Raw genomic sequence first — 24,400 nt, 5'->3', positions numbered from 1 at the left:
TTTTTTAAAAATTTGTTTTACAGACAGCATAGTGTGCTTGTTAATATTTTGTATTTACTGAAGGTTGCAAAATTTACAATTTTATGAGAATTAAAGTATTTATGGCAGAAATTTCGTACCTGTTTCAGAAACTATTAATACAGATACATTCTGAGCATGGAATAGTGGCAGATTGAAAACTTGATAATGAACTGTAGGTTCCTGATGTGAATGGTTCACATTATGGCTATGGAAAACTTGTGTCACAGAACTAATTTAGCAAAAACTTATTTAGTGTTTTAAGCACATTCAGTGTGACATAGTGAAAGACATTTTACAATTGTTATGTCTTATGGATAAAGTGGGTTTGAGAATATAATGTGTCATAAGTATGATCATTCAGCTGGGCCCTAAAATAAAGAACACAAGAGTGGATATTAGGTGAAATCAGAGCAGTTGTACTGTATGTCCATTTGTTTCCTTCAAATCCTGGAAGTTGCTGACCCACAGAAAAACCAGTGACCCGAACCTGACTCTGACCATGTTTGTGTTGTCTTCCATTTCCCCCAGATCCACGATATGAAAGGTCCCTTTGTTCATCAGTCATAATCAAATAACTAAATGAAAGGACTGCATCCTACTTATTCAAGTACAACATACATTGCTGGCAAAATATCCATGCACTTACTTCAAGGTTCATCCCTTTACAATAATAAAGGGAGATTATCCAATACAGAAACCCAGGCCTTCATCTTTTCCTAGTTCATTGTTTTAGTTATGTTATGTATGTATCCTATAATTTACTTTGATCTTCAGAAACAGCAAAATAGAAAGGTTATGCAAGAATGAACAAGTACTATTGTCTGTCTCTCTGTATTGGAAGAAATATGTTATCTCTTATGTTTACACAATTTGTGGCATATAAAAATCTCCATCTTGCTGTTATTACAAAATCACTTTCTTTTCCATGCAGCTTTAACATCAGAAACACAAACAACTGCATATAATTAACTTCCATTTATTTTATTCTAGATAAACTATAAAGTTTTAAATTAAGGAAAAATGTGATCTGGGTAATGTCTGGCAAACAAAGCCAAATAGTCCAGGGTGCTTGAGGTCAATTGCATCTAAAATGAATTTGTTGTTTAAAGACAACAACAAGCAGCGTTCACAGGAAAGATGGCATGTGGTAGATAGTTTATATTCTTTTGGTAATGGAGAGTGTGCTGCTTTACCATTTTTAAAAGTTTTACATTTAACATTTTTATATATTTAATTGGATTTTCAGTTTCACCTATCATATATTTATTTCTTGTTTCCAACACAAACATACTGGAAACATTACCTACATGTACCTACATTAGGATGTGTGCCATGTTATGTGACAAACAGATGGTACCACTTATTTTATGCTATCAACATATCTTGATTAACTAGAAAGTTAATAGCTAAACCAACAATCAGTTTAAAGTATGCATATGTTAGCAATTTATCATTAAATAAATAATTTATATTTCACTGAAGTTTAACAATTAACAATCAAACTTCTGGAACCATGCAAGATAGTTTTTGAGATCATCTGCGTATAAAGCATTTAATAGTTAATGTGGAATTTTGGCAGAGTGTGAATTTGAACATAATTTAACATGGCATTGTATTGAGAACAGGCTTGATTGCTTAACTTGTAAAAGGCAATAGAAAAGACATTTTACTTTTAAACTTCATTGACTTACATGTTTCACAGCACGTGTCTCCCATCTGCACAACTTTGCCCTGACAATAAATAATAATTATTATTATTTTGATTTCCCATCAAGGAGGACACAAACACACACAAACTCACCCACACTCATTCATTGAGATTCAGCTCAGAGTTGCCAAATATCGTAAACTGGATGGAAGGAAAAACAGAGTACCCCCAAGAAGAAGCACAAACATACAAGCTGCTTCAAAATTATTCACTAATATAAGAAACAATCATTTTTGTGAGTTCAAAATAAGCAATTAAGTTAGAATTATAGGAAATAAATGCTAACTCATACAAAATCTTAAAAAAATACATGGCCTAATTGTGACAATAAGTTACTTAAAATTCAAATGATATCAGTTTTCTTTGACATCTTTTTAGAGATAAATGCAATATATTTGTTCAACCCAATAAATCATCTAAGTTTATACAAAGGAAAATTTATTCTGTACCACTGTTAGATTTTTAAAAAAAATAGTAGTAGGTAATTGTAATTCTTTATTTTTTGTTTGTTTTTTTTATACCAACTAAGTTATTTTAACCATAATTGTCAACAACAGAAAACTCGAAGTTAATTTACAGGATAAATGTATTCAAGTAATGAGAGATCTAGTGCCTCAGCCTATCTCAGCTGCACTGAGTACAAGGCAGGTAACATCCCTGAACAGGCCACCAGTCTAACATACAGCTTACTCACTTACAGAAAAAAAACTCAAAATCTGCAATTATCAGTTAACTTATCATACCATATTTGGGAATATGGGATGAAAAACAAATCATCAAAGATGTACCAAAACAAAATTCATGGAAAAACAGAAGAGGTACAAACTGCATATGGACATAATGGAGCAGACATGAGATTCAAACCTGGGAGGCTTGATCTGTGAAGCAGCAGTGCTAACCACAAAGTCTTACCATGCCTTCTCTTTTATCAGACACAAAGGCACAAGAAAATGTTTTTTATTCTTTATTCAATGTGTATAATGCTTTAAACCATTGAAAACAAGTGTTAGAATCAACTTTGGTAAGGTATGCAAACTAATCCCTACTTGTTCACTTGAATTAGCTATTTGAAAACTTTCTTTTGAGGGATGAATCCAAAGGTCCTTATGTTATATAAGATAGCAGCCAAGTCATACATTCATCATAGCATTCCTTAGTTTTCTGCATGGAATTGTTTAAGTCTCCTTCTCTTCCATCATTAAATCCAGGCAACAACACAAATACAATGCTTGCAGCAGACAAATGCACTAGCATCCATTAGGTCAGATTATCTCGGGGCATAACATGAGTTACCACAGCTATGCTGATGACACACAACTGTATTTATCAATAGCGCCTAATGACCCCGACTCTCTTGATTCACTGTCACAATGTCTTACTTGTGTTTCTGAATGGATGAGTAGTAATTTTCTCAAATTAAATAAGGAGAAAACAGAAATTTTAGTGATTAGCAAAAATGGATATAATGAGGGTATTAGAAATAAACTTGATCCATTACAATTAAAAGTCAAGATGGAGGTAAAGATTTTCGGGGTAACTATTGACTGAAATTTTAAATCACATATTATATAGCAAAAGTTAGACCTCTTATAACATTTCAAGATGCTGAGAAATTAGTTCATGCTTTTGTCTTCATTCAGCTAGATTACTGTAATGCACTCCTCTCAGGACGACCCAAAAAAGACATCAATCGATTGCAACAAGTGCAGAATGCAGCTGGTAGAATCTTAACTAGGAAAAGAAAATCCGAACACATCTCTCCAGTTTTGATGTCACTACACGGGTTAACTGTGTCATTTAGAATTGACTTTAAAATACTGCTTATGGTTTACAAAGCCTTAAATAATCTCGCTCCATCCTATATTTCAGAATGCCTCTCACCTTACACTTCAAATCATAACCTTAGATCTTCAAATGAGTATCTGGTTATAATTCCAAGAGCTAAACTTAAAAGAAGTGGTAAGGCAGCCTTCTGTTGTTATGCACTTAAAATCTGGAATAGCTTACCAATAAAAATTCGCCAGGCTAATACAGTGGAGCACTTTAAAAAACTGCTAAAAACACATTATTTTAAAATTGCTTTCTCATAGCTTCATTTTAGTTTAATCCTGATACTCAGTATATGCATTTGATTATTATTATTATTATTCATGGTGGCTCCAAAATCTGTACTAACCATTACTTTCTCTGCTGTTCTTTTTCCAGTTTTCTGTGGTGGCAATCTCTGCCACCACCACCCGATCAAAGCACCATGATGTCCCTACATTGATGGATCAAAGGCCAGAAGTCCACATGACCATCATCATCAAGTTCTTCCATGTGAACCTTGAATACCATAAGGACTGACTAAGGTCATTTATTTTAGGTAGAATGCCTAGAGGGGGCTGGGTGGTCTTGTGGTCTCGGAACCCCTGCAGATATTTGTCTCCAGCCGTCTGGACTTTTTTTTTGTTTTTTTCTGTCTTCCCTGGCCATCGGACCTTACTTTTATTCTATGTTAATTAGTATTGCCTAATTTTATTTTTTATATATTTTGTCTTTTTTCTCTTTCTTCATCCTGTGAAGCACTTTGAGCTACATCATTTGTATGAAAATGTGCTATATAAAACAATGTTGTTGTTGTTGGGCATTGCAGAAAACTCTATTTCTCTCTGTAGCTTCAAATGGTCTAAAGTAATTGTTGCAATCACTTCCTTGCATTATCATTTGTAGTTTATGTGTGTTCTATGATACACTACACTATTTTCAGTTATGCAAAGAAAACAATCAGCAATAATACATTTACTCCTTGCATATAATTCTTTATAAAGTTCCATAGCTGGCACTACTGAATGCCTCTCATTGCTGAGTGTTTAAATTTAAAGTCACTGGAAATGTGCTAGTGATGACTATGAAGTTAAGAACATACAGTAAAAGCTCTTTGAGTTAAACTACCTCAATGTTTCCAACAAATACTTTAGAAGTAACTTACCCCATCGGCTACACATTTATTTCTATCAAAAGGTGGACAATTGGTTATTCTTTTTTCTAAAATTAATTCTCCATTGCTGTTGTTTTTGCAAGAATATGATGTACATCCCTCCTGATAGACTTCATTTGCCTGTAAAATAAGTATATTAATAAATAGTGATTAGTAAATACAGTACTTCAATATGTCCTTTAAATTGTTTCTTTCTTTTTCATTTTTTTTCTAGGTTCATTAGATTATCTTCTAGAATCAAATGAATTATGGAAATACAGCATTAAGAGTAAAATGTTTAGAGGTATGCTGTGAGAAGTTAATCAACTAAATGAGGAGTATTCATGAAAAAAAAAGTTACACTAGTTCACATTATTCTAAATGCAGAAAATGGGAAGTGTCAATGCCTCTGGAGGAGTCAATTCAGTAGGAGTCACTAGTTTTGAGTCAAGCAAGTCAGTTTTCATGCTGCAAAAATAGGAAATGCCAGCACTAGTATGCAGTAATTTTGTATTTTGTACCTATAAGAAAAACAGATTATTCTGTAGAATTGCAGTGTAATCAGGTTAGTATTCCTTTAGTACCAATGCTAACTTAGTACAGTTTACAGCAAGTAGATTTTACTTAGTGTTGCAGATGATTGAGGATGCTGGTATTATACTAAGGAGCTGGGTCAGATTAGGAATGGAAGAAAAAGTGGAAAGTATAAAGAAGGGGCAGGGCCCATTGAGGTTTTATCTATTAGAAAAGAAAAAAGACAGCAGCGCCACCAGTGGGCAATAGGCCAATAATACATTATTAATTACCCAGAAATAATTACTCAAGGGACTCAAAACTATAGCAATGGACAAAGTGCAGTTCAAAAACATTCAGTCCAATGGATGGCAGCAGAGGAAGTTTTTACATTATGTATGGTGCTCCCTATAAGTTTAGCTAGGCTAACTTGGCAGTTGCTTGGCTCTTTATGGGAGAGCTAAAGTTCTAGTTTACAGAAACACTTGGGGATGGCAGAGTAAGCACTAGAAAGACAGCTGAAATGGTTCCATAGAGCATATATGACCACAGAAATTTTTGTGAAGGGTTTCCAGAAGTGAACTCTATCCAAGGCTTAAAACTGCAAGGGCTCAACTGGCTAAAACAAGTGATGCCAGAGAATTCAGTGAACAGACACAAAAGAGGAAATTGCCAACTGCGTGTACATTGTATAATTCAATATCTTTCAAAAATGTTCTCTTTAAGTAAGTTCAATCTGATGTGTTCAAAACTAAAACATTTACATTTTTTAGCAGACGTTCTTATCCAGAGCGACTTACAACAGTATTTTGTTAGTTTTTCGCATACCCCTTGGGGTCAGAGCGCAGGGTCAGCCATTGTACAGTGCCCCTGGAGCAATTACAGGTTAAGGGCCTTGCTCAAGGGCCCAGCAGAGTAGGATCTCTTTTGGCAGTGATGGGGATTTGAACCGGCAACCTTCGGGATACCAGCGCAGATCCTTAGCCTCAGAGCCACCACTCCGCCCGTAAAACAAAACATTTTTTTTTAAATGACATTTTGTTTGGATACTAGTCTGGCAAAGTGTTGTCAGGTTGACGAATCAAGAAAGAGGATATCAGGAATTCTGAGCAGGACTCACAAGGGTTATGATATTGCCAAAAACATGCAGGAGTTTGAACCCAAAATGAAGTGGAAATTGTTAAGGGACAGGCATTGGTTAAAATACCAGGATGCAGCAAAAATTTCAATTGTCAAAAGTCAAAAAAATATTCTGTATATTTAGAAATTTCAAGCTAGAAAGGAAAGCAATATAACACAACATTGCACAGACTTTGCTTTTTATATCTTAATTCTTGGCTATATATGGCTTTATATCTTCATTTTATATCTTAATTCCAATTTAGCAGATATAACATGGGGTCAGCCAGGCAAGAAAGTGTTATGGCTAGTTATGTGCAGGTGGTAAGAGAAGAAAAGTTTAATGAATGCTAGTGCACTCTATCATTACTGACATCATGTATTTTAGTTTTGTTTTCCCACACTAAACTTAAGCCTTATTTTTTGTTAAATAAATTTCAACTAATTTTTATAAAAACTTTAATTTGCTTATTTTTTCCAGGCAAGGGTAGAACTATTTTATAATTGCATTTTGTTTTAAGAGGTCATGGATGTGTCAAAATATCTAAAATTTAAACATAAAGAAAAAAAATAGCCTAAAGATCTCATCTGATTAAATAATGGTAAATACTTACCTTTAGAGATAAACCTGATCCGTCTTTAAGAATAACAGAGCATGCAGTTGCTATACACTTGCCACAGCATGATCCATTTACCTTCTCTAGTCTATAGCCCTAGGCAGTAGAAATAAAATATTAAATCAAATCAGTAAACCACACCATTTTGTATATATTACATTGAGTAAACAGCATGTAACAAATGAAAAGTGCTAATTTAAATAAATATGCCATAATATTATCTTTAAAGAATTTATAGAATGTTTACAAATACCACAAAAGGAATTTTGAATTTCACCCCTTCAGATATCTGAAACTCAATTTAATATATCTCAATGCATGCATCTTCACAAAAACATTTTCAGATATAATAAAATAATGCACTTCAGGATATTTCTAGTGCATGTTAAGATATCTCAGATGGCTTTGCACGTGTATCTTAAATTCATTTTGAGATATAACAGAATCACTTCCTTTTCTTTAACGGAGTTCCTGTCTGTTTTTAAGATATCTTGAAATATATCTGATATTTTCAAATGTAAAGGAAGTCATTTTAAGATAAGTTTAAATCAATATCAGATATCTTTAGTTGCATTTTAAATATCTGAAAATGATATTCAGATATCTTGACATAGTTTTCGATCTTTTAAAGATACCTTAAAATGTATTTCTGATATCTTGAAATAAAATTCCAAGTAAATTTTGAAATAGATTTTAAAATATCTGGAATGGCGGCACGGTGGCGCAGTGGGTAGCACTGCTGCCTCGCAGTTGGGAGACCTGGGGACCTGGGTTCGATTCCCGGGTCCTCCCTGCGTGGAGTTTGCATGTTCTCCCCGTGTCTGCGTGGGTTTCCTCCGGGCGCTCCGGTTTCCTCCCACAATCCAAAGACATGCAGGTTAGGTGGATTGGCGATTCTAAATTGGCCCTAGTGTGTGCTTGGTGTGTGGGTGTGTTTGTGTGTGTCCTGTGGTGGGTTGGCACCCTGCCCGGGATTGGTTCCCTGCCTTGTGCCCTGTGTTGGCTGGGATTGGCTCCAGCAGACCCCCGTGACCCTGTTTGGATTCAGCGGGTTGGAAAATGGATGGATGGATGGATGGATGGAATATCTGGAATGGAGAAGGAACCTATTTTAAGATATCCAGATATTAATTCAAAATATCTAAGAATATAATTAAGGGCGGCACGGTGGCGCAGTGGTAGCACTGCTGCCTCACAGTTAGGAGACCCGGGTTCGCTTCCTGGGTCCTCCCTGCGTGGAGTTTGCATGTTCTCCCTGTGTCTGCGTGGGTTTTCCTCTGGGCGCTCCGGTTTACTCCCACAGTCCAAAGACATGCAGGTTAGGTGGATTGGCGATTCTAAATTGGCCCGTGTGGGTGTATTTGTGTGTGTCCTGCGGTGAGTTGGCACCCTGCCTGGGATTGGTTCGTGCCCTGTGTTGGCTGGGATTGGCTCCAGCAGACCCCCGTGACCCTGTGTTTGGATTCAGCGGGTTGGAAAATGGATGGATGGATATAATTAAGACATGTCAAATCTGAGTCAATGTGAAGGCATCTGCAATAGACTTTAGGGTATGTTCAAAGGATATCCAGAGGACACCATATCAAGATATTTGAAATTAATTTCTAGATATTTTATTATAATAACTGAATGTAAGATCAAAGATATATAGGAAATGCATTTCAAGGTATCTTGGAGATACTGTATTTGAATTGCATTTCAGGTATCTCAGAATACACATAGAATTATTTTAAGATATTTCAAAAACATATTTGAGACATCTTAGAATACACTTAGATAGCTTGAAATGCATTGTTTAGATATCTCAATGTAGCCATAAGGTCATTTTAAGATATCCTGAAATATATCTGAGACATCTGAAAATGCAAGTAACATAGTTTGAAACTGACATATGATCAGGTATTTATAATCAATTTCTAAAACAGCTTAAATGCATTTCAAAATATATTATAGTGAATTGAGATTACCTTCTATAGTGCTCATTACCTGGATCAAATTAGGGATACACTTCAGTGCATTTCCTTTATGCTTAATAGAATGCCCTCTTGCTTTTAAATACTTTATTATACTAATCAATAAAAGTGAATAGATACCAGATCAAATAAGAAAAGATATCAACTCAAATACATTGTCATCTCTATGCTCAGATGAAGCTATTTTAATAACTGACATAGTGCAAAAAATTAGGTTAAGTCTTAACCATCTTCTGAAAAGAAATCAATTTTAGAGAATAACAAAATAATTGGTTAATTACAGAGAAAAATAACACAAACTCATGTAACATCTTTATGTATCAGCATATTAAATGTACAGTATACCTGTAAACATCGAGTTAACAACACAATCAGTTAAAATACTACAGGAGCACAGTCATAGGCAAAACTGGTAAAAAGCACAGTGGTATTCAAGAAAATCATGTCATGAATTCATGACATTTTCAGCTTGTAAAAATATAAAAAGTATGCATAGCCTGACAAGTGTGCTTTTAGTCATACTGTATGTCTACTTGCCATTTGTGTCCAAATTAAGTTTAAGTACATTGGAGATAATTTCATATTTTTGTATTCTTGTTTCCTGTGAAAAGGTCATTAGAGACACTGACGTTTGCTGCCTCTAATTTGTCTGCACCCTACAGAAAGAGACAGAATGCCTTGGGAAAGCAGCTTTACACACACCATTTGAAGTACAATGCAGATGCCACTCATGACACAACCAGTAAGCATTTGGAGTTATTTTGGTAGGAAAAAAGCCTAGAAGAAGGAACTCCTGACTACAGTAAACATGGAGAAGAGTCAAACAGACCACATTTTAAATTTTCTGGTTTTGCATATAAATAAATATAGACAATATTACTATTACTATTCAGTGTCAACTAAAAAAGTACTGACCACAATTGTAAAGGAAATGTACCAAATGAAAGAATCTGATGTTAATGAACATGTCTAAAAATTATTTGTTAATAAAACTATATGCATTCGTAAGGTTTTAAAAGAAAAGGACGACCAAGAACTGATGGGCTAACCTTAGTTTTCAGTTATTATAATTCCTTAATTATTAGATGAAACAAAAAATAAGAACTAGATAAGAAGCTTGTCTCAAATTAAACTGTATTAAATGTTTTTCATTTTGGAAAAATGTGATAACAGAAATAATAATCTTTTGGAATTTATTTAAAACATATCAGACAGATACCATCATTGTTGGACACCTACGTTCTGACATGGTGAACAGTTGATCTTTCCACAGAGCAGTCTGTACTTCTTGACCAAGCCACCTTCTGCATTACATTGACATTTTGAACACTCATTAATCAAAATAACTTCTCCAGCCTAAATGGAAAGAGAAACAAACAGCAATGTAAAACAAAAACATTTCTTTCAGATTAGATGTTTTTGAAGTATCAAAAACAGAATCCATGTTAAAGGTGCATTATGTGTGGATGCCACCTCATTTTCAATATCAAAATTTCTTGCGTGTGCATTCTCTACAAGAAGGATGATTATGAGGGGATAGTAACTAGCAAAAACAAGTATATACTGAATGCAAAAATGGTTAAATAAAGGAGATGTGCACCATAGTGTAAGCTGTATATACTGTATCAGGCATTAGTAATAAATTTCAATATAAGCAAAATTCAAACTATCCTATTAATTTATTTGAAATTAAAGTTTTTGTTGTTTCAGGAATTAAATATTGAATTAAAAACTGCAACTGAAAGTAACTGCACTCAAAAACAGTAGGTAGATTTGCTTTAAAAAGGAAAAATAATTAGCCTTGAAAAAATACTGCTTTACCTTAATTTCATAAGATTTTTGCAAGGAACATTAATAATCTATTTTATTACTTTAATGCAAGTTGCTAGGAGCTCAATAAGTGAAAAGTCCACATAGCATAAATGTATATACTGGAGAGTATTATCTTTTGAGGCAAGTGAATATGTAGCATTTTACAAAGTAATTACTAACTCTTTAGTAACTAAGTTAATTACTTTTGAAAGCACCCATCATCACAAAATTCTATAAAGTTAAAAAAGGAGGAAGTAGTAAGCAAAATTAAGAATTCTATTTAAGGTGTTCATGTTAAAAAACATAAATGAAATAACTAATTTCGGAGATAACGTAAAATAGTAAAAGTAAAAAAACAAAAGTACTAAAATAGTACCTTACCCCAACAATAGTGTTATTCATCACACATCCATCCACTGGTACTGTAAAGCAAAAACAAATAATAATCAGAGTAAAAGTCAAAGTATTTTGTTAATTTTTATTTTCACTGAAGTAAGAATTATTTCAGTTAAAAAGTGCTTGAGTAAAAGTAAAACAGTATCTGCTTTCAAAAGTACTAAAATACACAAAGTAAAAGATATCTTATAATAATGAGAAAGTGCAATGCTTTATTTAGAGAACATAATACACTTATTGAATTTTTAACAACACTCACTCAGTATTTTGCTAAAGATGCAATTATGCCTTTGATCAGTATATAACTGCAGTCAGTGTCACAGTGATGACCAGAATTGTGGTACTAGTGAGTGTGGATATTACTTTCACAGTAGATGAGCTTTCCCTACTCCAGGGAGGGGAATAATAAAATAAAATACAAAAATAAGAATACAAAATTAAGAGAACAGCTCACTGCCTTATCATTTGAATATCTGACTGAAAATCAACACAGATTGGATTTATTATACTTCACCGAAGTATAGATGACATTTAGAACGGCAGTTATTACATTAAGCAGTAATACAACGATTTCAGAATTGTTACTTTTTTTAACAAGACTTCTCTTAAGAAATCAGCAGCATCTTTTTGCTCAAATGATTCATTCGAGCGCTCATATAAACTACAGAATGAACCATAATTAAACTTAAGGCATATTAACTTTCCAGCATTACCAGATGTATACCAGTTGGTTGTCTCACAATAAATTCGTATTTTTAATGCACTCCTATAGACAATATAAATTCAACAGAACACCATTTTTCCACACATATAAGCATTAAACCAACTTTCATTAGTATTACACTACAATAATTAAACTTCAATACAGCAAAATAAAATGACATGTACAAATCTGAGAGTCAATGTTCAGCTGAAGATTGCTCTGGACATGGGTCAGTTCTGTTAAATTTAAATGCTTTCTCCTGACTCACACAAAGGACTAATAAAAGGGCAGCTCAGAGAAAATGTAAGTCACACACTTTGAAATTCAATGGAAGACAAAATAACTGATTCTGTTAGCTTTCCCCGGGCTCAAACTACATCAATTAGCAACAAAAATACTATCTCTACTTGAAGAAAAGCTGACACCCCTTTTATTAGCTCTCACATAACAAGGGACAGCAAGAACTAGTCATCACTTCCTTTACCCCTCACAGGCCATGAGATCTTGCTGGAACCCTAAGTGTGTCTTCCCCAGCAACATCTATTGCTGGGCTCACTCTAGTGTTTAAGTAATTAGGCTCGTAAGAATCTGCTGCAATATCTTGTGCATAAAACATTTGGATGCTGTTCACAAAACATACTGTATACATTTTTTGTCTCAAGATACTACTTGTGGCCATAAAATCTTATTTGCTCAAGAATAGAAAGACACTGCTTTGGGATTTCATGGTGTCCATGTAAGATAACTTAAGAGGAGGAAAAAAATGCTTACTTTAACATTCCTTTTTTTAATTTGAAAGAGAATTCTTAAAAGCAGAGATTTCTTGGTTTTGCTGCTTTCAAACACAGTAATATCTTGGGGACTGTGCATATTCTGTTTTCATATTTCAACAGTGATCAGGAAGCATGGGAATTACTAAACAAATGAAAAGTGAAAGGCATGCAATAGCGCTTTTATTTTTGCATGCTACAGAGCATTCTATTGGCTATGTCTAAGTAACGCTAAACTGTAAGCTAAGTTGACAGCACACCTGGTAGGTCTGTTTAATTAATTTATAATAGTTTGGTCTGTGTAACGAGTAACAAGGATTTAATGGAAAATGTAATGAAGTAAAAAGTATGCTATGGGACCTAAAAAGGTAGTGGGGTAAAAGTAAAATAGCCCTAAATGAAATTTACTCTAGTACAATTAGTACTGCACACTTCACACACAGCATCTTGAATGCTCACTTCTTTTAGTATGATCACTGGCATCTAATGTAATACCAAATAAAAGGCATTCTTAAAAAATAAGATAAATGTTTTTGTACCACTTTAGTAAAATCATCTTGTTGTATTTCATATTAGCAAAATATAATTATCCTATCTAAATTAATATCCATCTAAATCATCTTTTATATACAATGTTTGTTTCTTCTTGTTTGTGTTCTTTTGAAATTTCCACAGAAAGCAGTAATTTGCAGAAACATATATATTATATATTGTAAGGTTACAGTCAGCATGTCTTGTGTCCCTGCATATTCAACACCAGCATACTGTATTAGAGTGAAAAGCAGTCTAAAAAGAAGCATATATATATATTTATCTTGACTTGAGAGTTTTGGATACCAGAAGTATACTGATCCCACCCATTGTAAAGGACATATGTTGGACTTGATCTGCTGCTCTGGTGTTGTCCCTCTCGATCTTAGAGCAGATGATAGATAGATAGATAGATAGATAGATAGATAGATAGATAGATAGATAGATAGATAGATAGATAGATAGATAGATAGATAGATAGATAGATAGATAGATAGATAGATAGATAGATAGATAGATAGATAGATAGATACTTTATTAATCCCAATGGGAAATTCACATTCTTCAGCAGCAGCATACTGATACAATAAATAATATTAAATTAAAGAATGATGAACTCACTATAACTAATCATTTTCTCCTTTCATTTAATGCTAAACTTACTTTTTCTATTACTAAGCTCCCCCGTCTCATATCTTTCCATAATATTAAGAATATTCACTTGGAGTTTCTTTCTTCTAGAATTGATTCCCACATGGATTTTTATAATGTATTCACTCTAGAAGAATTGGTCTCATTATAACTCTAGAATCAATGGCATTCTTAATTCTCTCACTCTGTTAAAAACCAGATCTGTTTCCTTTTCTTTTTCTGCCCCCTGGTGTACGCCTGAACTTTGGCTTCTGAAAGCCAAGGGCAGGCAAATTGAACGGTTATATAAAAAAACTGGACTCTTTGTCTACAAAGAGATGCATAAAAATCATGTACTTTATTATAAGGACTGCATAGCTCAAACCAAATCCAACTATCACACTGAGTTCATTTCTTGTAATAAAGGTAACAGCAAGTCTTTGTTTTCATTACTTAATAATGTTACACAACCTCCAGACTCTTTACCATATCACCTTTACTCGACTGCTTTTTGTAATTCTCTCATGTCCTTTTTTAATGAGAAAATCCAGTCCAGATTCTCTCTGCATTTCCTGTGACCTATACTCACCTATTCACTTATTTTGCTCTTTCCAGCTTCCTACCTTCTCAGAAATCTCATATCTCATCTGCAAATCTAAGCCATCTACTTGTCAGCTGGACTCACTTCCCATAGTTCTGGTTAAAGCCTGTCTCTCCTCTCTGGTCCCACTTATTTCTGCAATAATTCACTCTTCTCTCAATACTGTTATTTTTCCTTCATCTTTTAAAACTGCTGCAATAACCCCAATACTGAAAACACCTGGGGCCTCATGCATAACACAGTGCATAGATTTCACACTAAAACATGGCGTACGGACAAAAGTAGAAATGTGTGTACACACAAAAATATCCAGATGCAAAAATCTGTGCGTTCACCAACTTCCACCTTCTTCCGCTACATAAATCCCGCACGTGCACGCACCTGCTGACACTCTCCAACTCCTCCCAGAATTATGCCTCTTTGAATATGCAAATCAATATAAATAGCCCTTAAGCTCAGCTTCTGTGAAAAGGCAATGGCAAAAGCACGGAGGAAAATAGAAGAATTTCAGTGGATACCAAGTGGAGGTAAAAATGTACTCTTTTTTGGTTTAAACAGTGGTATAAACAACAAAAGGAAGCTGATTGAGTGACATAGAAAACTTGAAAGTGTCAAAGAAACTTGAAAGCTCAAGTTCACAAAGTCGCACCGTGCCCAAAATAAAAAAGAAGTTGTCACATATCAAAGTCGCCGTGAAAAGGCAAGTCACAGCCCACTGTCTGACTGTCATATAAAAGCTAATTAGGGTAAAGAGAAAAGAAAAAAAAAATAGGGACACAGTGAGAAAAAAGCTTGAAATGTCAACTTCAATCTTGAAATTTCCACTTTAATCACATAGTTTAGAACATTAGAACACTCTAGATGAGAACAGGCCATTCAGCCCAGCAAAGCTCGCCAGTCCTATCCACTTATTTCTTCCAAAAAAACATCAAGTCGAGTTTTGAAAGTCCCCAACGTCTTACTGTCTACCACACTACTTGGTAGCTTATTCCAAGTGTCTGTCGTTCTTTGTGTAAAGTAAAACTTCCTAATGTTTGTGCAAAATTTACCCTTAACAAGTTTCCAACTGTGCCCCGCGTTCTTGATGAACTCATTTTAAAATAACAGTCTTGATCCACTGTACTAATTCCCTTCATAATTTTAAAGACTTCAATCATGTCACCTCTTAATCTTCTTTTGCTTAAACTGTATAGGCTCAGCTCTTTTAATCTTTCCTCATAATTCAACCCCTGTAGCCCAGGAATCAGCCTAGTCGCTCTTCTCTGGACCTTTTCTAGTGCTGCTATGTCCTTTTTGTGGCCTGGAGACTAAAACTGCACACAGTACTCAACATGAGGCTTCACCAGTGCATTATAAAGGTTGAGCATAACCTCCTTGGACTTGTACTCCACACATTGTGCTATATAACCTAACATTCTGTAAGCCTTCTTAATGGCTTCTGAACACTGTCGAGAAGTCGATAGAGTCCACTATGACTCCTAAAACCTTCTCATATGGTGTACTCTCGATTTTCCGGCCACCCATTGTGTATTCAGACTTCACAATTTTTACTTCCTATGTGTAATACTTTACATTTACTGACATTAAATTTCATCTGCCACAAATCTGCCCAAGCCTGTATGCTATCCAAGTCCTTCTGTAATGATATAACGGATTCCAAATTATCTGCTAATCCACCTATCTTGTTATCATCTGCAAACTTAACCAGCTTGTTACTTATGTTCCTATCTAAATCATTTTTATATATATTAAAAATAGAAGCGGCCCTAGCACTGACCCCTGTGGTATACCACTCTTAACATTGGCCAATTCTGATGAGGTTCCTTGCACCATTGCCCTTTGCTTCCTGTGTCTGAGCCAATTTTGCACCATCTAAAAACATCACCCTGAACTCCCACTTCTTTTAATTTGATGCCCAACCTCTCATGCGGCACCTTATCAAATACTTTTTGAAAGTCCAGATAAATAATATCATATGCTCCATTTTGATTGTATCCTTTTGTTGCCTCCTCATTGAATTCTAGCATGTTAGAAAAACACGACCTCCCTCTTCTGAACCCATGCTGACTGTTCTGAAAAACTCCTGTCCTTGCTAGGTGTTGCTCAATCTTATCATTAATAATTCCTTCCGTTAATTTTCCTGTGATGCATGTTAAGCTTACTGGGCTATAGTTGCTTGATCTGCCCTGTCACCCTTTTTATATAATGGGATGATATTTGCCATTTTCCAGTCCTTCGGAATCTCTCCAGTGCGCAGTGACGTCCTAAAAATATGTGTCAAGGGTTTATATATGTACTCGCTAGCCTCCTTAAGAACTCGAGGGTAAATATTATCTGGTCCTGGTGATTTGTTTGATTTCAGCTTATTTAATCTGAGCAGCACTTCTCCCTCTACAATTTCCAAATCCCTCAGTACCTCCTTCGTAGTCCCGTTTACCTCTGGGAGGTTATCCACTTGCTCACTTGTAAACACCTCAGAAAAATTTAAGTTTAGGGCATCGCTATTTCACAGTCTTTATCTTTTAATTCCCCTTTACTATTTCTGATGCACTTCACCTCCTCCTTGACTGTTGTTTTACTACTAAAATACTGAAAGAATCTCTTAGGGTCTTCTTTCGCCTTATCTGCTATATTCCTCTCCAACTGTCTTTTAGCCTCCCTGATAGCCTTCTTAATGGTTGCTCTCATGTTCTCATACACTCTACGATTCACTTTGCAGTCATTAGTCTTATTTGCCTAATAAAGCAGTTTTTTCCTTTGCAACGTCTTTTTTAAGTCTTTATTAATCCTTAATCCTAATTTTTGTTTCCTATTATTTCCAAATTTAGGTATATATCTGTCCTGCATTACATGTAAAACATTTTTAAACCTGTTCCACTGCTCCTCAACTGTCTCCACACTTAAAAGCTTATCCCAGTGTATCTTGCTTAGACATTGTCGCATCTGCTCAAAATTAGCCGTACCAAAGTTCAACTTAACAATTTTAGTCTTTGCATCTGTACTCTTACAAAATACTGAGAATTGTATTACATTATGGGCACTTGACCCTAGTGGTTCAATCACCTCTACACCCTCAATTCTATCCTGATTATTACAAAATACTAAATCCAGACAGGCTAGCATCCTTGTTGGTGCTTTAACATTCTGTGTTAATTTTATTAACAATATAAGTTTATTTTGTCATTAAAGTAGAACATCATAAAGTTCATCTTTAAATCATTTAATTTACTAGTTTCTCAAATACCATCGTAACTAAAGTACCACATTAAATGCTTTGTTTTGTATGTGTTCTTCTATGTGCTGTATGTATGTGAATCACCATGTGCTTCTTAAACGGGCTTTCTCTTCCTCCGACAGGACACAGAATCCATTACATTCGGTATAATACAGCTCTCTGAATAATTAAAATACTGAGATTTATACTTGATATCATTTTCATGATGATAGGAGTTAAAGCATGTTATTAAACATGGGAACACGGTGTCGCAGTGATAGTGACAAGCTGGCACCCTGTCCAGAGATTGTTCCTGCCTCCCGCAAAATGCTTGCTGCGCCGTGCGCGACCTTTAATGAAATAATTTATTGCAGCAGTACTATATCTTTCAAACGTACTTTCTTTCAAAAGTGAACCTTTTTAAACTGAGGGAAAATATACCAATAATTATTTGTTAAGGATCTCTTTGTATACCACATTGTCAGTTCGGCCCTCCGGTTGTAATATGACCAAGCTGTGCACTGAGCTTACTCTTGAGCATGCAACGTATAGTTGGCCATGTGAAAAGCAATCTTGCCTCAAATCAATGCCAACCTTTTGTAGGGTCTGTCCCTGAGACTTATTAATTGTCATTGCGAAGCAGAGCCTTACTGGAAATTGGAGGTGTTTGAATTGAAATGGGTTTCATCAATAACTTCGCATCCAGCTTTTGAGAGTTTAAACATTCATAAACATCAAAGTGTCCACTACTCAAATCGTCACCTGTGAATCTAAGATGTTTAAGAGGCATTGGCGGTTGTCCAAAGGTGTAAAATATTTGGCCATTTCGGTACACTTGAAAGAGACAACCGAACAATTCAGCGGCAGCCATCAACTCACATGCAGAACCATAGGTGAAGGGCTTAAGCATTTCACTCTTATAGTGCTCCTGTGTAGTATAATTATCTCCTGTACCATCATCAGTCCACACCTTGAACCTGTCCCAGTCATTCAATACGTAAGACACAATGTTCCTCCGGATATCAAGAGTGAGCCTGATATGGCCGTGCAATATGTAACACAGAAAATGGAAAAGGCAGTCACCATCTCCGGGCATGGAAACCACTCGGTAAGTGACAGTTCTTTGATAGATGGTGATCACCTCGATAGACATGTTAATGGGGGTACGGTTGGAACGATAAAGGAAATGGGTACCTGAACAATGTAAACTAAGTCTAAAATACCTACACAATAACTATAATCGTAATAAACGAACAATAAAACAGCGGAGAAGCCGTGGATTAAATAAAAAGGCTGCAGTTATCAGCAGGGAGACGTGAATACCGTGGCGAAGCAAGGAAGGGAATGAAGAGACCGGAGCGACGGACGGCCTTATATAGGCAGGCAGCTAACTACATGGGAGGCGTGGGGATGGGGGAACCAACACCGCCTCAAACGGCGACCGAGCTGCAGGCTATGGACGTATATATGTATGTAAGTAGGATTCAGTTAGCGTTGGGAACCCGTGTACCAAATTTCTTGAAGATAGGCCCATAACTAACAAAGACCGTTGGAAAGTTCAATATGGCATCCGACAGTGGCGTCATACCACCGAAATAAGTACGTACATCTGTTTCGGTTAGCGCAGGGAAGCCGCCTACCAAATTTCGTGAAGATGGGGCCATAAATAAGAAAGTTTAACATGGCAGACTTTGTCGACCGTTATGACCGTTACGCGTAGAATTTCAAAATGAAACCTGCTTAACTTGCCTGCCAAATTTCAGCCTTCTACCTACACGGGAAGTTGGAGAATTAGTGATGAGTGAGTCAGTGAGGGCTTTACCTTTTATTAGTATAGATATAGATTACTTAAATGATGTTAACATTTTATCTGTATAATGTAATAAACATATTTTGCTGTATTTCATCTTAAAAATAATATCGTCATCATATGTAAATACGTGCTTTATAAAGTGGCTCAGGTTGTACAATATTTTAACTGTATCGCAAGTTTACAGTGAGGTAATTGTACTTATAAGTACAAACAGTTCTACAAGGAGCACTTGATGGACTGATTGAGTGCGTTTATAATTTTTGGGATGAAACTGTTTCTGAACCACGAGGTCCGTACAGGAAATGCTCTGAAGTGTTTGTCGTATTAGAGCAGTTCAAATAGCACATGGCTGAGACAGCGTGTACTTCATGCTGTATGCCAATAATTCTCTTTCCGATCAGCTGCTGTAGAGCTGTGATTCCACACTCAGACACAGAGGGATAAATACTCTGAGTGGTGCATTGACAGGAACAACGCTAAAGCAGCTATGGTATTTGGAATAGTTTGGCCATTCTGTGGACCATTATATTGTTATAGGTCAATTACAATCAGATACCTTCAACTAATAAACAATATGTGGTTAATTTCAGTGTATTTGATAAAGCCACATCAGGGATGTGGATCTAAAAAAGAAAGGGAAACCACACTGGAACAAAAGCACTGCTTTAATGCTGAGTGCCGCCAGTTTGCAAAACCGAGCGGAGAACTTGCGTACGGCAAGCATTTAGCTGCCGTGCGTGGCTTTATGCCAAGTTTAGGTTTTATACATTGCGATGTGAGCATGGAAGCGGGCTTACGTGACATTTTTGTGCGTATGCACCGTTTATACATGAGGCCCCCAGTGCCGATCCTACTAACTTCAATAATTTACGCCCTATTTCAAATTTGCTCTTCATCTCCAAAATTCTTGAAAAAATAGTAGCTATCCAACTTCACTCCTACTTATCTTATAATAATCTGTATGAAGAGTTCCAGTCTGGTTTTCGCCCCCTCCATCATACAGAAATGACACTTGTTAAAATTACTAATGACCTCCTTATGGCTGCTGACTCTGATTTAATTACTATTCTCATTCTCCTTGATCTGAGTGCAGCCTTTGATACTATTTGTCATACCACTCTCCTTAATAGATTATCTTTGATTGGAATTAATCACACTCCAATAGACTGGTTCAGATCCTACCTCTCAGGGTACACTCAGTTCATTCAGCTTAAAACTTTCACATCCCAACCCACCGCTGTTACTTCAGGTGTGCCCCAGGGCTCTGTCCTGGGGCATCTTCTTTTTATTATTTACCTTCTTCCCTTTAGCAATATCTTTTGTAAATATAACATAAATTTTCACTGTTATGTTAATGACACCCAGCTCTACCTTGCTAGTAAACCCACCTATTCTTTTCTACCATCTTCGCTTATTGACTGCATTGCTAAAATTAAATCCTGGTTTTCTTCAAATTTTCTTAAATTAAACAGTGACAATTCTCCTCATTGGTACAAAACCATCATTATCCAAATCCGATAATCTTTCACTTGCTGTTGATAACTCCTTTGTTTCCCCTTCACCTCAGGTCAAGATTCTGGGTGTCATCCTTAATAGTACTCTATCTTTCCAATCTCATATTAATAACATCACCCAGCCTACTTACTTTCACCTATGTAATATTAATCGCATCTGCCCCTCCCTCACTCCCCATACCACATTCTTGTTCACAGTCTTGTTACTTCCTGGTCTGGACTATTGAAATTCACTCCTCTTTGGTCTCTCTAATAAATCTCTCCATAAGCTTCAGCTAGTCCAGAATTCTGCTGCTAGCATCATTACTCGAACCCCGTCTATTCACCATATTACTCCGGTCTTGCAGGAGCTTCATTGGCTCCCGATTAAGTTTCAAATTGATTTTAAAATTCTGCTGTTAACATTTAAGGCCATTCATCACCTCACCCCTCCAAATCTGTCCAACGTTCTTCATGTTGCCAATCCCTCCCGTAACCTTAGATCCTTTTCCTCCATCCATCTGACCGTCCCTCTTGCCCGTCTAACCACCATGGGGAGCAGAGCATTCAACCGTTCTGCTCCCAAGGTCTGGAACTCACTATCTACTGAGCTTAGAAATATTTAATCACTTTCAACTTTCAAATGTAAACTTAAAACCCATCTGTTTAAAATGGCCTTTTCTTTATTATTACAGTGGCTTTGTTTGGTTTTAATTTCTATATTTTCTGTATTTTCTCATGTTTTAAGTTTTGTTTATAATGTGTTTTTTTATTTATTGTTTTTTCGGTGTCCTTGAGTTCTTAGAAAGGTGCCTTGTATAAATAAAATGTATCATTATTATTATTATTATTATTATTATTATTATTATTATTATTATTATTATTATTATATAGGTGTGTTAATATGCCAAAATTCTATGAGAAATCAACACAAGTGTGTTATCAGATAGGTGCAGTATGATTTTATTCATCTTGATATACAGAAGGTTTTTGATAAGGTCTTGCATAACTGGCACATCACCAAACTAAAACATTGGGAGCTCAAGGAGTACATAAGTGATCGTGATAAGACTATAAATAACAAGTTGGTTATAGTTGGAGATGATACCAAACTAGGTGGAATATCCAGATGGATATTCAATGAGACAAATCATTATAGAAGGACCCAGACACAATTTAGACTTGAGTAACTTTGAGTAAACTTTGAGTAAATATACCATGGGAATTTTTAACTTGAAGGTATTCCTAATGAGAATGTCCTACAATTATTCAATTTCGATATCAAGATAGTGTACATAAGTGATTAAGAATGCTAATAGGATGTTAGGATATATAAGCAAGTATGCAGATATCAAATCTAAGGGAATATATATGATGCACATCTGGAAATCTTTCTACTATGTCTCCATCTAACAAAAAGACATAGTAGTGCTAGAGAAACTCCAGAGAAGAAGAGGAATGGAAATCTGTTGTACAATACATAGTTTTTTTTCTGCCAAGGTTCTGCTTGGATGACAAATCAGTTACAGCAAGCTGTTCTGACAACCAGAACTGGCCTTAGACCTATTACAAATTTCACATGCCTTTATGTACTCTTCCATTTCTGAATTTATAACCAGGATGTCCAGGTCACACAGAGTCATGCTCCAAGCTGATCATGTTCTTCATCCACAACAAAGTTTGTACCATCTGGATAATTAGGTGGTATATATCACTCTCTATTGCCCATTTAATGTTTTTCTTTAAGTCCTCAGGCTGTTCAATTTAAAGAAGTGCAAGAAATTATTTCAGGAAGTAATATGTTTTCTAATTCATTATTAGCCTGTTTTACTCAAATTGATGAGAGAGAGCATCAACTTTGATGTTTTTGTCTCCAGCCCAATATGAAATGACAAAATTAAAGTGGCTGAAGAAAAGCACTCATCTAGATTGTCTGGAATGTTATTTTTGAACTATTTTTAAATAAGTTATGTATTTATGGTCTGTAAAGATCACTGCTGGATGTTCAGTCCCCTCTAGCCAATTGTATCATTCTTCTAAAGGTAATATGACCTCTCGTAATAGCATTCATTCTACATGGTAATTTTGTTTTGTAGGTCAGTTGTTTTTTTTACAAAAATAATTAAGATAAAACTGCACTTAAACCAAAACTAATTTAATCCAGTACTAATTTTAGCCATTGCATAAAGATAAGCTGTCATAAAATATTCACTTTGATAAATACATTTTTTAATCTTTAGAAAATTTCTTGAGTCTGAGGTGTCCATATGATTTTGTTGGTTGTCTTGTGAAATTAATTTTAATTTCCAATAGAAGTTGTCAAAACCACAAATCTCTGAACATGCTTAACTGAGGTGTGTCACTTCCACTCCTGAATGGCTTAAACATATGGGTGATTAACACTCAAACCATTTCAGGTAATATGGTATCACAGGAATCATATGGGAAGCAGTGCAATGCACATTTCCCTAATTTTGCAAATCATTGATTAATACAGAGGCATGACAGAATTTCTCCTATGTGTAGGCTATGTGTATCATAATTTTTGGAATTAAAAAAATAAAAATAATCAATTTAAACTAAAGCAGATACCCCAAAATATTTCTGAAAATGTCATTTACAAATCCTTAAAATACTGGCAAATCCATTTGGTATTAAATACTACAATGATATCTGCAGTGTGCCGGTTTCTCGCCACTTTAGCTTGGCACTGAAGGTTATACTCAAGCATCGCAGTTCTGATATATGTATTTCTGACTGCTATTATCTTTTGCTGATGATGCTCCTTCCTAGAAGTTTAATGCCAATATCTCCTTAAATTTAGTTTAGTGCTTATCTTTAGCAAGTTCAGATGGCTTCTTTACCGAAACTTTTAACAGGTTTCAACAGTAAATTATTCAAAATCACAAGAAGACGCATTTTGAGCCCCACTGGGAATAACTTGGCAACTAAGTCTAACCTGTTTTTGTTACAGACATGAACCTGACTGCAATGAAGAGTTAGCTATTAAATCAATCCAGGATTATATTACATTATTTTAGCACAGTATATTTCTGTTATTGATCCAGTTGTTTCCAAATGTTTAAACAACTAATATACCTAAAACTTTTATATATACTACACATGTAAAAAGTACTCATCTCCGTGGAATTTATTGCATTTTTCTGTTATATAACATTGAATCACAATGGAGTTCATCAAGAAATCCTCCAGGGGTTGCCTGTATTTCATTGCATTTATTTTACCTTTTACCCTCTACCCTCACAAGTCTTCCAGAGCCTGCTACAGAGAAGCATCCCTACAGCTTGATGTTGCCACTACCATACTTCACAGTGCATAATGTGTTTTTGATGATGTGCAGTGTTTGGCTTAGAAAAACATTGTGTTTAGTCTCATGGTCAAATAACCAATTGGCTACACCATTCATGGTGCACCAGTATCATATTAAAGGAGGTGAATACATAATGATCAATTATTTTGTGTGTCAGATTTCTTCATTTATTTAGACCACTTTGCAGAGATCTGTT

The 24,400-nt window shown here is 35.3% G+C and overlaps 1 protein-coding gene across 1 annotated transcript in view; it reads right to left on the bottom strand.

The window, feature by feature from the left end:
* Nucleotides 1–24,400, bottom strand: part of vwf (von Willebrand factor) — a 227,436-nt gene that overhangs the window by 5,388 nt on the left and 197,648 nt on the right. The window contains exons 46-50 of the mRNA XM_028808181.2: nucleotides 11,104–11,144; nucleotides 10,150–10,266; nucleotides 6,935–7,033; nucleotides 4,701–4,829; nucleotides 1,713–1,752 (exon numbers count right to left, since the gene is read on the bottom strand). Of these exons, the coding sequence (XP_028664014.2) occupies nucleotides 1,713–1,752; nucleotides 4,701–4,829; nucleotides 6,935–7,033; nucleotides 10,150–10,266; nucleotides 11,104–11,144 (426 nt within the window). The remainder of the gene's footprint in view (nucleotides 1–1,712; nucleotides 1,753–4,700; nucleotides 4,830–6,934; nucleotides 7,034–10,149; nucleotides 10,267–11,103; nucleotides 11,145–24,400) is intronic.

This window comes from Erpetoichthys calabaricus, chromosome 1 (assembly GCF_900747795.2).
Source record: "Erpetoichthys calabaricus chromosome 1, fErpCal1.3, whole genome shotgun sequence".
Taxonomy (NCBI): Eukaryota; Metazoa; Chordata; class Cladistia; order Polypteriformes; family Polypteridae; genus Erpetoichthys; species Erpetoichthys calabaricus.
This window is presented reverse-complemented; position numbering and strand designations above follow the sequence as displayed.